We start from the raw sequence: 17,359 nt of genomic DNA on the forward strand, positions 1-17,359 counted from the left end.
TTTTGCTCAGTAGATGTAAGATAGAGTCTTACGGTCATTACTTTATAAAATTATATGTCCCCTCATCTGAAATCTTTGAATTCTGATCTCTTCCTATCTTCTTAAGGCTTTCTCTACTTTCATTTTTTATCAGCTTCACGGAAAGTTTTTCTCTCCCTACTTGATCTTTCAATTGGCATACAAAGATGCCTTAATATTTCCATTAAAAAAGAAATGCACATTAAAAATCTCCTGTGAATTCATACACCCCTCCGGCTACTGTTTCATCTCTGTCCTCTCTTTCATTACAGAATTTCTTTAAAGGGTTGTTCGTATACAGCTTCTCTCTTTCCTCACCTCTCTTTCACTCTTCAAGACAGTCCAGTTTCTTATCCAGATCCTCATCTAGCTCTGTTTTTCAGCATTGCATAACCTACTTTGACCACTTCCTCTGTCAACAATGCGTGTAAAATATATGCTCAAAAGAGATTATGTAATAGTTATTTTCAGGTTAAAGATTAATAAAGTTTTTTTTATTACCCTTTTATTTTCAGAAATATAAAATTACTAGTACTTTGCTACCCCTTATGTGTTGTTCTTTGATTATATATTGTCTTCTCTGCCCCTCAAATACACTCCAACTTTAATTTGGGGTTATTTATTCCTTGGCTTTTTACGATAGTATTACTACACATGTAATATTCCTGAACAGTATCTAATTCATCAACAAATGTATATTAATACCATCTATGTGCTAGGCACTGTTCTGTCTCTAGAGATATCACAGTGAACAGATCAGATATAAAGCCCTGCCTCTTAAAACATAAATTGTTATTATAAACAAATGAGATATATAGTATACCCATTGGTACCAAAGGCTGTGTAGAAAAAATAGAGAGGGAAGAGGAATAGTGGATGCCACCACTAGAGGGGAGGGGATTATGCAATTTAAAGTTGGGTGATCGGGGAAAGCCTGAATAGGAAGGGGATATTGAAGCAAAGACCAGTGAAAGAGGAAGCTTTGTAGATACGTGGTAATGAACATTCTAGAAATAGAAAATATAAAGGCTCCAAAAGTTCAAGGAATAGCAAGGAGGCCAGTGGGGTCAGAGCAAAGTGAGCTAGTGTGGAAGTAGTACAAAATCAGGTCAGAGAGATAATACAGTTGGGAGAGGTCCATAAATTGTAAAACCGTGTCATTAGTTAATACATCTTTTTAAAAATTTGAAACATTTAGATCTCTCTAAGATTTCTCTAAGGGAAATATGTTGATATTTAGGAGGAAAACATTAGAATTCATTGTTCAGCTTGGATTTGAAGAATGTATGGAATTAATTTGTGGTTCGTATTTTGGTCAGAAAATAAGGTCAGGTTTCTGCATTAGCATTCTGAACAGTTGATACCAATCCAACAAAATCATGCCAAATTATATGTAGCATTTTTCAATAATGTTGAAAATTATTCTTGTAATACCTGAGTCCTTTTAATCAATTAATTGCTTTTTCTCTACAATAATTGTAGACAGCTGAGGGGTGATCAAGTTTAAAATACTCAATTTTACTGTAGCATTTTAGATTATAGAGTTGTTCTTTAAAACAGCAACATTGTGTGCACTACTTCTAGAAGCATCCAAGAAATAGAGCTTATATAAAAAACTGTTAGAAAAAATGAGAATAATTAGTTGATTCTCAGTATAAAGAGATTATCATGCTTAAAATTATAACTTTTCAGTTCAATAAGTTGTATTTAACCCAAGTTATTGTTTTTTTAAAAATGTGATCTTTGACTTTTTATTTAAGTTTGAAGAATATATCCATTTCATAAGAATAAGGGTTGCTGAATCATAGCAAACATGGGCAGAATACCTTTTTTTAAAAAATAACATCTTTATTTTGGAATAGTTTTAGATTTACAGAAAAGTTGCAAACATAGTGCAGAGAGTTCACATATACTACTTACCCAGTATCCCATATTGTTAATGTCTTACACTGTCATTTGTCAAAACTAGGAAGCCAGCACTGGTGGATTACTTTTAAATTCCAGACTTTAATTGAGTTTTTCATAATGTCCTTTTTCTGTAACATGATCCAAACCAGGATACCACATTGCATTTAGAAAAGTATCTTCTAAAAATAATTTAAATTATCTAATTTTTGGATACATACAAATAATACGTTGTAAGCTTCAGAGGAGCAAGAATTTTTTTTTTGTCAGCGTCTAGATTAGTACTTTTATCTCGCAGACACTCAATATTTGCATTATTGAATGAATCTATGAGAAATACAAGATGCATACTTTGTAAGTAAACACTCGTGAAGCTACTCCCCTCAGAACTAGAAAAAGTTTTGTTGAATCTATTTGTGTTTTCTTCACAGTTTTCTGTTTGATTACTTTGAAATGATTAAACTAAACCTGGCTGAATATATTAGTGGATAGAAAAATGAGATGAGGTTAAAACATATGTAAATTTTTGGCAGGATATTTGAGCCATTTTATGACTATGAGTCTGTTATAGCTACACAGCTTTCACTTTTTAAAGCAATGTTGTTAAGAAAAAGTAGTTAAATAAAATAAGGTGGGATTTAAATTCTCTATATCAGCTTAGACTAGTGTATTCAACTTTTATACCATGGATAATCTGTTACAGCTGTTTTTGTTGCCCTGTTTTCCTGCTTAGTAATTAATTTTCCGGCATCTTAAACTTGGCCTTGTTTCCATCAATTCATCATAATAATGACAGTTTATTGCCATTTAATACTAATTTGACTTTCTTAATATTCTTATGTTGTCTCTTAGCTTACTGAAATGCAAGCTGAGAGTAGTTATTACAGCCCTCAGAAAGTCAAATCTAAAGAAGTATTGTGTTGGGAACAAGAAGGAACTACAGTTGAGGTAATCTTTCAACATTGAACATATATTTTTAAACTTTTGAATGGTCTTTAAAATTAATATTTAATAAACAGTTTTTTATCATTACTATGTTTGAAAATGTATTTATAGTTTTATATTTGTATTTTAGTGGTCAGTAGCATTGGTTGAAATAATTATTCCGTTAACAAAGGTTTTACAGTAATATGCAACATCAATTTGTTCTTTCATTTAACTTTCCTATGTTCGTATGTTTCATATGTGCATTCATATGTTTGTGTGAATTAATGTTTCATGAAGTGCTGGTCATTGAGGATACAAAGATGTGAGGATATGGAGACAAGTAAGATGTTTCTTACCTTAATAGGGCTTATAATCTTAGGAGAATAAATTTGCAAAGGCCATAATCCTGAAGATGTTTTGACTTTAGAAATTCTAAAAGGAGGGCCTGTAACATTTTTATGAAATTCAAGTTCTTAGTTCTAATGTTTCCTTTCTCTTATAGGCCCTTATGATGGGAGAGCCTTTCTTTGATTGCCAGATTGGTTTTGTAGGTTGCAGAGCCATGTGCCTTAAAGGAATTATGGGTGTCAAAGATTTTGAAGAGAATATGAGTCGAAGTGAAACTGTAAGTCAAAATTTCCCCTTTTCCTCCCTTTTTTGGATAGAATGCGGGGATAATGAAGTACTTATTGAAGTGTTTAACCTTACCAAAAAATCTGTTAGACTTCATATATCTTTGGCTTCAGAGAGGAACTTTACTGTTTTCCCCTGTAAGAAATTATAGAGCTTAGGGGAATTTAGAAAGTTGGTAGCACTTAACACCTGGACAGTAGTTTCAAATACTTTCCAATTCATAAATGTTCTTCTTTCTTGTTTATGGCAGCTACTTGGAGTTCCTTTTTGGTTTGTTAAAATGTTCTTTGCCAAAATAGGCAGTGAAAATGGAGACAGCATTCCTTGTCTTTTTACAGGACTTCAAGTTGTAGTGATTTCTATGGACTACTGAATGGGTGTTATAAAACCAAGATTTTATTTTCTTTAACAATCTAATGATTTTTCCTCCTGTTCAGAAATTTTGCATTCATTTTCAGGAAGCCTGTTTCTTCATTTGTGGTGAAAATTTGAGTATGAAAGGTTTGACATACCTTACAAATTCGTTGTTTGATTACCGAAGCCCAGAAAATAATGGTACTCGTGCAGAATTTATCTTGGATGCAGCTCATCATAAGGTGAGAGAATATAAATTGGAGCCAAATTCTAGGCTGTGATGGGGAGACACTTCATGTGAATACCTATGATTGCCATCTTTCTTCTCAAATAATATATTCTGAGTGCTAGTTGTTTATTCAAACGTTTGGAGTATTTTCATCCAGCTTCTACATCTAGAGGTTTGAGGAATGCACAAGTTCTCTACTTTTCTATAGCATGTAACCATAGTTAGTTTGTGTATGCATTCTCTACTTTTGAAATAGTCATGGAAGAAACATAGAGTTATCTCTCTTAATTCCAGTTACTTCTATGGGAAGAGATGAAGAATTTCACATTTTACTATGTATATGTCTTGGTATTATTTAAATTTTTCATGTAAGATTATATTAATGAACTTTTTATGGAATAAATTTAAAAACTGAAAAAATGTACCTGAAGATTAGTATAATAGAATAAATAATTTACATTTTAAGTCTTTTCACTACAGACTTAGGTTTATAGTTGAAAGTAAAGAATTTAATTTTGACCTGCATAACTATCATACATTTCAGATCTTTTAGTATATATTAGTGTTTGTTTCATAAGTCTACTTAAATATTTAAGGATTAACTCTATTTGAGAGTATACATTATTAGACAGTTTTGTGATGGTGATAAACGTCAGGAGTGTATTATCCTACTCCATTATAGGTATTCATTAACTGGACATTATTGATGAAGTAGTCAGAATGTCTAGTAGAATTATGGATGTCCTTTTGTGTGGTCTATAGTAGAGGTAACATTACCTTTGCTTAGAAGTGAATTCTTTGAATAACCTACGTTCTTTTGTTTTGATAATCCTTTGAGTTGGTACACATTCTGCGTAAGGATGTGTATCTGATTCTTGACCTATCAGGTTTTACACTCAAAAGTGTCTTCTATCCAATATGTGTTCTGTTTGCTTTGCTTTGTTGGCAGGAGACATACACTGAGATAGCTGGAATGCAGAGGTTTGGGGCTTTTTATATGGATTACTTGTATACGATGGAGAATAACGGTTGCAAAGGTACTTGTTTCTTTCCTTTATGTTTGCTTTTCCTTGAACAACAGAAACAAAGGCTTCTTCAGAATCAGTTGGTCCTTGACTTGTTGTGCTGTGTTGCATCAGATTTACCTTCTGTTACTTTGAGTTATGGTTTAATTTTAATGTCATGTTAGAATTTCCTTAGATTCTGGACATTTTTAATCCTTTCTTTGTGTGGCTGATTGAAAAGGCATTTTATCTAATCATATTAGTTCTAATATGTACCAAATATTAAAATTGTGCTACATCAAATTTCATATTACGTTAAGTTGTCAAAAAGCATAAACTTTTCCTTTTCTTTATTAAATACATTTTGAAAGTCATGTAGATCTTTTTATTAAAAAAAGAGTTTGTTGTTTCAAGCAGAAAAGTGGAAATAAATTCTTCTGGAAACTATGGACACAGTTTTGTTAGTGCTGTGGAGTCAATTCTGACTTCTAGCAACCCTGTGTACAGCAGAGCAGAACCTTGCCCAGTCTTTTTGCCCCATCCTCTCACCTTCTGGTGCTGTATCAGACAATGCTGCGCTGCTGTTCATAGGGCTTTCATGGCCAGCTTTTTCGAAAGTGGGTGGCCAGGTTCTTATTCTTAGTCTGTCTTAGTCTCGAAGCTCCCATGAAAGTCCACCATAGGTGACTCTGCTGGTATTTGAAATACTGATGGCATAGCTTTCAGCATCACAGCAACACACAACTGCCGCAGTATGACAACTGACAGATGGGTGGAGTGGTTCCATAACCAGGAAACAAACCCAGGTCTCAGTGAGAGCACCAAATCTTAACCACCAAGGCTGGATATGAACATAGAGTCTTTTATTATTTTATTACATGTTTTATCCTTATTTTATTATGTTAGCAATCAAATGATGTTTTCAAAAACTTGACTATTTGATATTTTATGTGCACATCAGTGTACTATGTTGTGCTTATTATTCCAATCTTTTTTCATATTGAAAACTTAGTGAAATAGGTTTGCCATTTTTTGTTAATTTTTAATATTTTAATAAATGATTACTATGTTTTAGGTGATGAGGTAGATACTGTGAATGCAAAGACCACCAAAGCATTTCTCAAGAAACCAATAAGTAATGTTTAACTGTGCACTTAAATAAATGATTATGATACATCACATTAAGAACAGTAGTATTAATAGAGAGCTAAGAGAGGTACAGGTAAGACAGTGACTACTTTTGTCTGTGTGGTTGAAGACTTTACAGAAGAGTTGACCTTGAAGGATCATTAAGTTTTTTTAGATAAAAAGAGAAAAAAGAGAAGAAATTTGCTGCTTCCTTCTTTTTTGTAAATTTTTTTCTTTTTTATTGAAGTAACACTGGTTTATAACATTATATAAATTTCAGGTGTACATCATTATATTTCAATTTCTGTGTAGACTATGTCGTGTTCATCACCCAAAAACTACCTACCATTTGTTACTGTACACATGTCCTACTACCTCTTTCTCCCTCCTCCCTCCCCATTTCCCCTCTGGTAACTACCAATCTAATCTCTGTATCTGTGTGTTTGTTGTTGTTGTTGTTTTTATCTTCTACTTACGAGTGAAATCATACAATATTTGACTTTCTCCATCTCAGTTATTTCGCTTAGAGTAATACCCTCAAGGTCCGTCCATGTTGTTCCAAATGGCAAGATTTCATCTTTTTTATGGCTGAATATTAGTCCATTGTATACATGTACTACATCTTCTTTATCCATTCATCCATTACTGGGCACTTAAGGTTGTTTCCAGTTCTTGGCTATTGTGAATAATGCTGCAGTGAACATAAGAATGCAAACGTCTTTACACATTCATGTTTTCATGCTCTTTGGATAACTACCTGGAAGTAGAATAGCTGGATCATATAACAGTTCTATTCTTAATTTTTTGAGGAATCTTCATACTCCTTTCCTTAGTGGCTGCACCAGTTTTGTAATGGATTTCTAAATGTTGGCGTTCTCACTGATCAAACCTTGGATTCCCTTCTTTTCCTAAACTCTTTCCTGAAGTAATCTCATTCTTTTCCATGGATTTAAGCACCTTCTATATTTGTTTTTTAAAATTTATTTTTTCTTGAATTTTATTTTATTTTATTAGGTGTACATCTTAATTTATTTTGAATTCTGTGTAGGTTACATCCTGTTCACCACCCAAAGACTAATTACAATCTATCACCACACTTGTGCCTAATCATCTCTTTTGCCCTCCTTCTTCCCACCTTCCCCTCTGGTAACCACCAATCCAATCTCTGTTGCTATGTGTGTGTTTGTCGTTGTTTTTATCTTCTACTTATGAGTGAGATCATACAGTATCTGACTTTCTCCCTCTGACTTATTTCACTCAGCGTAATATCCTTGAGGTCCATCCATGTTGTCACAAATGGCTGGATTTCATCATTTCTTTTCTTTCTTTTTTTTTTTTTGAGGAAGGTTAGCCCTGAGCTAACTACTGCCAGTCCTCCTCTTTTTGCTAAGGAAGCTGGGCCCTGAGCTAACATCCATGCCCATCTTCCTGTACTTTATATGTGGGATGCCTACTACAGCGTGGTGTGCCAAGCAGTGCCATGTCCGCACCCGAGATCCGAACTGGTGAACCCCAGGCTGCCGAGAAGCGGAACGTGCAAACTTAACCGCTGCGTTGCTGGGCCAGCCCCATCATTTATTATGGTTGAGTAGTATTCCATTGTGTATATATACCACATTTTCTTTATCCATTCATCCCTTGATGGACACCTAGGTTGCTTCCAACTCTTGGCTATTGTGAATAATGCTGCAATGAACATAGGGGTGCATGTGTCTTTACGCATTTGTGTTTTCAAGTTCTTTGGATAAATAACCAGCAGAGGAATAGCTGGATCATGTGGTAGATCTATTCTTAATTTTCTGAGGAAACTCCATACTGTTTTCCATAGTGGCTGCACCAGTTTGCACTCCCACCAACAGTGGACAAGGGTTCCTATCTCTCCACATCCTCTCCAACACCTGTTGTTTCCCGCCTTGTTACTTATAGCCATTCTGATGGGAGTGAGTTGATATCTCATTGTAGTTTTGATTTGCATTTTCCTGAGAGTTAATGACGTTGAACATGTTTTCATATGCCTGTTGGTCATCCGTATATCTTCTTCACAGAAATGTCTGTTCAGACCTTTTGTCCATCTTTTAATTGGGTTATTGGTTTTTTTGTTGTTGAGATGGATGAGTTCCTTGTATATTTTGGATATTAACCCCTTATCTGATACATGGTTTGCAAATATCTTCTCCCTTTTGTTAGGTTGTCTTTTCGTTTTGTTGATGGTTTCCCTTGCTGTGCAGAAGCTTTTTAGTTTGATAGTCCCATCTGTTTATTTTTTCTTTTGTTTCCCTTGCCTAGTCAGACATGGTACTTGAAAATATGCTCCTAAGACCAATGTGAAAGAATGTACTGCCTATTTTTCCTTCTAGACATTTTATGGTTTAAGGTCTTACATTCAAGTCTTTAACCCATTTTGAGTTAATTTTTGTACATGGTCTAAGATAATGGCCTACTTTCATTCTTTTGCGTATGGCTGTCCAGTTTTCCCAACACCATTTATTGAAGAGACTCTTCTTTCTCCATTGCATGCTCCTGGCTCACTTGTTGAAAATTAGCTATCCATATATGTGTGGGTTTATTTCTGGGCTCTTGATTCTGTTCCATTGTTCTGTGTGTCTGTTTTTGTACCAGTACCATGCTATTTGGTTACTATAGCTTTGTAATATATTTTGGAATCAGAGAGTGTGATACCTCCAGCTTTGATCTTTTTCCTCAGGATTCCTTGGACTATTTGGGGTCTTGTGTTGTTCTATATCAATTTTAGGATTCTTTGTTCTATTTCTCTGAAAACTGTTGTTGGAACTTTGGTAGGGATTGCGTTGAATGTCTAGATTGCTTTAGGAAGTATGGACATTTTAGCAATGTTAATTCTTCCCATCCAAGAGCACGGAATATCTTTCCATTTCTTTGTGTCTTCAATTTCTTTCAACAGTGTTTTACAGTTATTGGTGTACAGATCTTTCTCCTCTTTGGTTAAGTTTATCCCTGGATATTTTATTCTTTTTGTTGCAATTGTAAATGGAATTGTATTCTTAATTTCTCTTTCTGTTACTTTGTTGTTAGTGTATGGAAGCACAACTGTCTTTTGTATCTTGATTTTGTATCCTGTGACTTGACTGTTTTCATTTATTATTTCTTAAAGGTTTTTAGTGGTTTCTTTAGGGTGTTCTATATATAAAATCATATCGTCTGCCAATAATGACAGTTTGACTTTTTCTTTTCCACTATGGATCCCTTTTATTTCTTTTTCTTGCCCGATTGTTCTGCCTAGGACTTCCAATACTGTGTTAAATAAGAGTGGTGAAAATGGGCATCCTTGTCTGGTCCTGTTCTTAGAGGGATAGCTTTCAGTTTTTCTTCATTGAGAATGATATTAGCTGTGGGTTTGTCATATATGGCCTTTATTATGTTGAGGTCTTTTCCTTCTATACCCATTTTATTTAGAGTTGTCATCATAAGTGGGTGCTGTATCTTGTCAAATGCTTTCTCTGCATCTATTGAGATGATCATGTGATTTTTGTTCTTCATTTTGTTAATGTAGTGTATCAAGTTGATTGATTTGTGGATGTTGAACCATCCCTGCATCCCTGGAATGAAACCCAGTCGACCATGATGTATGATGTTTTTAATGTATTGTATTTGATTTGCTAGTATTGTTGAGGATTTTTGCATTGATGTTCATCAGTGATATTGGCCTGTAATTTTCTTTGTGTTGTCCTTGTCTGGTTTTGGTATCAGGATAATCTTGGCTTGGTAGAATGAGTTGGGAAGCTTCCCTTCCTCTTCAATTTTTTGGAACAGTTTGAGAAAGATAGGTATTAAGTCTCCTTTAAATGTTTGGTAGAATTCACCAGGGAAGCCATCTGTTCCTGGACTTTTATTTTTTGGGAGGTTTTTGTTTACTGTTTCAATCTCCTTACTGGCGATTGGTTTATTCATATTCTCCACTTCTTCTTGATCCAGTTGTGGCAGGTTGTATGATTCTAAGAATTTATCCATTTCTTCTAGATTATCTAGTTTGTTGGTGTATAGCTTTTCATAGTCTTCTCTTATAAACTTTTGTATTTCTGAGGTGTCCATTGCAATTTCTCCTCTTTCACTTCTGATGTTATTTATTTAATCCTTATCTCTTTTTTTCTTGGTGAGTTTACCTAAAGGCTTGTCACTTTCATTTATCTTTTCAATGAATCCACTCTTGATTTTATTAATTTTTTCTAATTTTTTTTAGTCTCTATTTCATTTATTTCTGCTCTGATTTTTATTATTTCCTTTCTTCCGCTGATTTTGGGCTTTGTTCTTCTTTTTCCAGTTCCTTTAGATGCTCTATTAGATTGTTTATTTGGGAGTTTGCCTGCTTGCTGAAGTAGGCCTGAATTGCTATAAAATTCCCTCCTAGAACCACTTTTGCTGTATCCTATAGATTTTGGCAAGTGATATTTTCACTATCATGTGTCTCCAGGTAATTTCTGATTTCTCCTTTGATTTCTTCATTGACTCCAATTGTTGTTAGTAGCATTTTGTTTAATTTCCACATAATTGTGGCTTTTCTTATTTTATTCCCATAGTTGATTTCTGGTTTCACTCTTTTGTGGTCAGAAAAGATGCTTGGTATTATTTCGATCTTCTTAAATTTATTGAGACTTGCTTTGTGACCTAATATGTGATCAGTCCTGGAGAATATTCCATGTACATTTGAAAAGAATGTGTATTCTGTGGTTTTTGGATGGAATGTTCTACATATATTTACTAAGTCCAACTGGTCTAATGTGTCATTTAAGGCCGTTGTTTCCTTGTTGATCTTCTGTTTGGATGATCTATCCATAGGTGTAAGTCAGGTGTTAAAATCCCCTACTATTACTGTGTTGGTGTAGATTTCTCCTTTTATGTCTGTTAATAATTGATTTATATATTTAGGTGCTCCTGTGTTGAGTGCATAGATATTTACAAGTGTTATATCCTCTTTTTGGATTGTTCCCTTTATCATTATGAAGTGCCTTTCTTTGTCTCTTGTTACAGTTTTTGTTTTACAGTCTATTTTGTTTGATATAAGTATTGCTGCCTCCGCTTTCTTTTCTTCGCCATTTGCATCGAGTATCTTTTTCCATCCTTTCACTTGAAATTTGTGAGTATCTTTAGGTCTGAAGTGTGTCTCTTGTATGCAGCATATATGTGGGTATTGTTTCTTTATTCAGTCGACCACCCTATGTCTTTTGATTGGAGGATTTATTCCATTGACCTTTAAAATAGATGTTGATAAATATGTATTTATTGCCATTTCGTTACTTTTTTTCTGTGTGTTTTAGTAGTTCTTCTCTGCTCCTTTCTTCTTCTCTTGCTGTCTTCCCTTGTGGTTTGATGGCTTTCTTTAGTAATATATTTCATTTTTTCCCTCTTACTTATTTGTTTACTTATTAAAGGTTTCTGGTTTTTGATTACCTTGAGTTTCCTGTATAATAATTCTACCTATATAGCAGTCTGTATTGAGTTGATAGTCTCTTGAGCTTGACCTCTTTTTAAAAGCTCTACTCTTTACTCCCCTCCTCCCACATTTTATGTTTTCAAAATCATATCTAATCTCTTGTTTTGTGTGTGTCTATCCATTACCCTCTTATCATTGAAATGGGTAATTTTGGTCCTTTTGTCTTTTAACCTTCATATTATCTTCATAGATGGTTGATCTGCTACCTTTACTGTATTTTTGCCTTTACCAGTAATTTTATTGCCTGTTTTTTTCTTTTTTGATAACTTTATTATCCTTATTTGTGGTCTTCTTCCCACTTAAATAAGTCCCTTCAGCATTTCTTGTAGAACTGGTTTCTTGGTGATAAACTCCTTTAATTTTTGCTTGTCTGGGAGGCTCTTTATCTCTCTTTCCATTCTGAATGATAACCTTGCTGAATAGAGTATTCTTGGTTGTAGGTTTTTTCCTTTCAGCACTTGAAATATGTCATGCCACTCTCTTCTAGCCTGTAGAGTTTTGCCTGAGAAGTCTGCTGATAGGTTTATGGACTTTCCATTGTATGTTACTTGTTGCCTTTCCCTTGCTGCTTTTAGGATTCTCTCTTTATCTTTAGTTTTGGACATTTTAAATATAATGTATCTTTGGGATTATATTGTTTGGTGCTCTCTGTGCTTCCTGTACTTGGATGTCTCTTTCCTTCTTTAGATTAGGAAAGTATTCAGTTATTATTTCTTCAAATAGATTCTCTGCCCCTTTATATCTGTCTTCTCTTTCTGGGACACCTATAATACGAATGTTAGTGCACTTGATATTGTCCCAGAGTCCCCTTAGACTGTTCTCATTCTTTTTAATTCTTTTTTCTTTTATCTGTTCAGCTTGTGTGACTTCCTCTAGTCTTTCTTACAGCTTGCTGATCTCTTCTTCTGTATCATCTGCTCTGCTATTGAGTCCCCCTAGTGAATTTTGCATTTCCAGTATGGTATTCTTCATTTCTGATTGGTTCTTTTTTATATTTTCTAAGTCTTTGTTGACTTTCTCACTGTGTTCATCCAGTCTTCTCCCAATATTGTTGCGCATCCTTATGAGTTTTTGTTTGAACTCTTTGTCGTCTGCATTGCTTATTTTTCTCCCATTTAGTTCTTTTTCTGGGGTTTTGTCCTGTTCCCTTGCTTGCAGTGTATTCCTTTGCCTCCTCATTATGCCTCTTTCTCTGTGCTTATATCTATGTATTAGGTGAGTCACCTATGTCTCCTGATCTTGGAGAAGTGGCCTTATGTAAGAGATGCCTTTTGAAGCCCAGCAATGTGCTTTCCTCTTGTCACCAGTCCAAATGACCCAGGAGTGACCCCGTGGGCTAACTTGTGTCCTTCTGCTGGTGCAGAGTTGCTCTTACTGCAGGTACCCAAGGAGTCTAGTCTTTCCCTCCCTGGCCAGCTGTTCATAAATCAGGTTTGGCGAGCCCCAGTACCATCGTCTACAAAGTCTATAATAGCATACTTGTGTTGCAGTTTTCCTGTTAACTGGGTAGTTACCCAGTGGAGTTGGTTGCTAGGCTCAGGTGCTTACAGTTGCTGTAACCTCAGGTCTGCAAGGCTGTTGTCAGCTCTCTTAGGGTTGCAGCTGAATTGCGTTGGCCCTAGACACAGGAGCACCCAATTGTTTCAGGATATGGAACGTGGCGTCAGTCCTATTTGTGCTGTTTGTGAAGCACAGGTGTTCTGCTGCTGATAAACCCCACCCCCCACAGGTCCACACACACCATCAGCACACTCTGGTCTGTGCACACTTCCTGACCGCATGGAGTCTACCCCGTTGTCCCACTGCAGAGGCCCCCACCTCTCCACCAACACCTCCCACAGTTCACCTCCTCCTCACACAGGCCCTGCCCCACAGGGACAGACACACTTGCCTACCTGTAGAGGATCAAGGCACCCAGTCTATGCAGGCCGACAGGTAGCCTGAGGGCTTGCTGTTGGGTGGGGCTGGTCCCTATGGCAGGCTGCCTGCCCTGGCTGAACTGGATTAAATCTGTGCTCTATTTGATGTGGCAGACCCCTGAGCCAACCTGGTCTGTTGGAAGGGGAAGAACTTCAATGTTGTCTGCCAGCATCTGTGTCAGCATGGCTGTTCTACATCACTACAATAGCCGCCATCAATGTTTCAGTCTCTGGAGAGGTCTCACCTCTCACTGGTATGCACTCAGAGCCTACCCGGTGAGTCTCTTTTCACCAAAGGCCTGTGCAGCCTTCTTTCTGGTGATTTTAGGTTGCTCTCTGAGACCAATGAATTTGTGCATGGGCCCTCTAAGAGCCGAATGTTATCAGCTTTCATCTGATACCTTTTCTGGGGGTATTCCCATTGCACTTAATAGCCAGCCAAGCCAGATAGTAGGACAGTCGTCTTAGTTGTGCTGAGTCTGAAGGATACTTATAGTGGTAATGTGCCCCTGCTAAGGTCCCCACTTCTCCAGCGGGGGCTGTGTACCTTAGCGTGGCTCCTGCCTGGCTGGCTGTGAAGCTCCGTGGCTCACAAAGGTGGCTTTCTTTCTCTCCAGAAGGAATTTCTGCCTCTTCCACCTCAGTCAGGACTGTCCCTTGTTATGGCGGTTCTTTTTGTCCAGTTTTCAGTGTTCTCTTCAGGGTAATTTTTCCAAGAATAGTTGTAACCTGGTTGTGTTCTTGGGAGGAGGTGAGTTCAGAGTATGCCTATGCTGCCATCTGGATGAGATCTCTCCTGCTTCTACGCTTTTTAAATGATAGAAAGATGATTTACATTTGCTAGGATGCTTATATATTTTCTATCTGAGAGGCTGATAGCTTAGCTTTTAAGTTTATCACATTTTCCATTTCTGTGAATAGTATACAATCTCGTATATATCTTAGTCCTTAAGGTTTTTTTTGACAAGATGTTAGATCATAACATACAAACAGACAAGTTCTATATATTTACGTACAGAATAACAAAAAGTTATAAACACCTATGTATTCTCTACACAAGCCAAGAAATAAGACAATGTCAGCATCTGATAAGCCTCCTGTGTGTTTCTTTTCCTTTTTTTCTTTTTTTTTTTTGAGGAAGATTAGCCCTGAGCTAACTACTGCCAATCCTCCTCATTTTTTGCTGAGGAAGACTGGCCCTGAGCTAACATCTGTGCCCATCTTCCTCTACTTTATATGTGGGATGCCTACCACAGCATGGCTTTTGCCAAGTGGGGCCATGTCCGCACCCGGGATCCGAACTGGTGAACCCTGGGCTGCCGAGAAGCAGAACATGCAAACTTAACCGCTGTGCCACTGGGGTGGCCCCTGTGTGTTCCTTTTCTATCACACTCTCCTCCCTCCCTCCCTAGGGGAAACTGCTATTCTGAGATTTGTGTTAATCCCTTTCTTGCTTTTGTTTCATGACTTACACATCTACTTTCTCAATTGTGCAAGCAGATAATTTTTTTTGAGAAAATAATAAAATTCCATCGTTAATTTAAATTGTGAATGTCACATGTACTTTAAAAATGTATTCATTCATTCACTCAATAATCAGTTCAGTTATTCCTTGCCTGCTCTTAGGTAGCTGTGTTCATATGTGTTTCTCATTGTGAATCTATATTCACTTGTAATACAGTGATAGTGATGTGATAATAGCTAATATTTATGGAATGGTTTTAACTGCAAGGCGCTCTTCTAGGTATTTTATGTATACTAGCTTATTTAATCCTCATAATAACCCTATTAGATAGATAACATTATTTCCATGTTATAGCTGAGGAATCAGCCAGTCCTGTACAGGTTAAGTAACTTGGCCAAGATCACACACGTATTATGTGGGATTTGAACCCAGCCACTCTAACTCTTCAGCCTGCATTCATAACTACTGTGTTAAGATTTTCTTCTTTCTTGATTACCTGAAACAAGAAATTTGTAGTAGTTTTAGTGTTTATGAACCTGAGAGAGGTATTTTCAAATTTTATAAGAGGTTTATTTGAAATACTTTAAAGAAATATTTTATCTAAAATTCTTGGCTTGTTGTGACTTGACATTTATTTGTTTCCATAGACCAAATTATCAAAAAGTGCCCTAAGTTTTATCTAAGTATTTAAAAGCATATTAAACTAATAATTTCACAAAGTTTGTAGTGAATTCTGAAATTTTGAAAGATTTGATTGCTGTGTTTTAAGTTCATGATAGTATCCTAATTAATGTAAGAAACTAGTAAATGCATTAAGAAAAAGAGCTTGTATTATTTATTTTTGTTGTGATAAGTGATATAGTGCTTTACTCACATTATAAAATGGCATATAAATTAAAATTTAGTTAAATTTTCTGTGCTAGTGCTTGATATTGATAGACATCTTCTGATAATTGTTTTGTTTTTGTTATCCTACTTGAAAGCACTCAAACCATGTTTTAAAAATGGAATTGAGGGGGCTGGCCCCGTGGCCGAGTGGTTAAGTTTGCGTGCTCCACTGCAGGCGGCCCAGTGTTTTGTTAGTTCGAATCCTGGGCGCAGACATGGCACTGCTCATCAGACCACGCTGAGGCAGCATCCCACATGCCACAACTAGAAGAACCCACAACGAAGAATACACAACTATGTACCGGGGGGCTTTGGGGAGAAAAAGGAAAAAATAAAATCTTTAAAAAAAAAAAAAAAGGAATTGAAATAGTTCTTATTAATATAACTTTAAATATTTGCTATTGTTCTAACTATTACTTTTCTAGTCTTTTTATTTAGGAAGTCATTGCAAATGTTTTTATGGACCTAAAGTAGATAGCTGAAAATGTAATCCACAATAGGAAGATTTTTAGAGACATAAAAAGAGATCAGATTGAAACAATTCAGTTATTGGATTGAGTAAAAAGATGAGAGAGGGGTATCATGGTTCATTGCCCTTTTGAATCTGGGTGTCGTTGCCCTTTTGAATCTGGATGTCTGGGGAGAGAGTTGGTGTCAATTTAGGGGAATACTGGAATAGAAGGATTCTTGATTCTTACCTTATTCTGTTTAAGGATTAACTTTCTAGTTCCTGGAATAGAACTAAAGCAGACTCTTTTTTTCTTTAAAGCTATGAGTTTTATACAGACACTCAGACTCATAATGTCTAAGTTATACAAGCAAACTTTAATGAGAACCAATGGGAGAGAGAAATCTCTAGTCAAAGAGGAAAACTAGGGATATATAGTTTCTCACCAATGAAAGCAGACTTCCTTGCACAGTGACAGCACACATGGTTGGTGGAGTTGTTTTGATAGCTTTCAGGTTTCTTCTTCAGATAGGAAGAAGAATAATTTTCTATTGGTAGGTATAAAAGTACAGGGAGATATGGGCAGTGTAGGTTCTTTTGTCTCTCGTTGTCCTGGGGAGACTGACAAGTCCTTCCTTTTTATTAGGCTACCTGGATATTGTCCTGACTCTTAATAAGAGCAGTCAAACATTCAGGGGGCTGGAGTGATTAAACATGTTAAGGGTGGGCACGAGTAGATATACCTTGCTGAAAAGACATGGCTAAAGCCAGTTGCAATATTTCATTTGACAAGCCAGTGGCATCTAAATTTAAACTGCATTATAATTAAGTTGCATTATCTGTGGAAAAAAATAGAAGCCCCGTAGGCTTTTATTATTTTAGAGACAATTTGACATCTAAAAGAAAGGTCTTCTTATAAAGTGGCATTTGTTTAGGAAGACTGATAAGCCCCTACAGGATTCAAAGCAGGGCAT

At 36.0% G+C, this 17,359-nt stretch overlaps 1 protein-coding gene across 22 annotated transcripts in view; it reads left to right on the forward strand.

Moving 5' to 3' along the window:
- Positions 1-17,359, forward strand: part of VPS13B (vacuolar protein sorting 13 homolog B) — a 777,317-nt gene that overhangs the window by 71,815 nt on the left and 688,143 nt on the right. For all 22 annotated transcript variants that reach the window (XR_011543460.1, XR_011543461.1, XR_011543462.1 and 19 more), the window contains 4 exons: positions 2,776-2,871; positions 3,353-3,475; positions 3,942-4,079; positions 5,016-5,103. Coding sequence is in view for 18 of the 22 variants with exons in the window: in XM_070631834.1 (XP_070487935.1) it covers positions 2,776-2,871; positions 3,353-3,475; positions 3,942-4,079; positions 5,016-5,103 (445 nt within the window). In the remaining 4 variants the exon portion in view is untranslated. The remainder of the gene's footprint in view (positions 1-2,775; positions 2,872-3,352; positions 3,476-3,941; positions 4,080-5,015; positions 5,104-17,359) is intronic.

The sequence above is a fragment of the Equus przewalskii genome, chromosome 8 (genome assembly GCF_037783145.1).
Source record: "Equus przewalskii isolate Varuska chromosome 8, EquPr2, whole genome shotgun sequence".
NCBI classification, from domain to species: domain Eukaryota; kingdom Metazoa; phylum Chordata; class Mammalia; order Perissodactyla; family Equidae; genus Equus; species Equus przewalskii.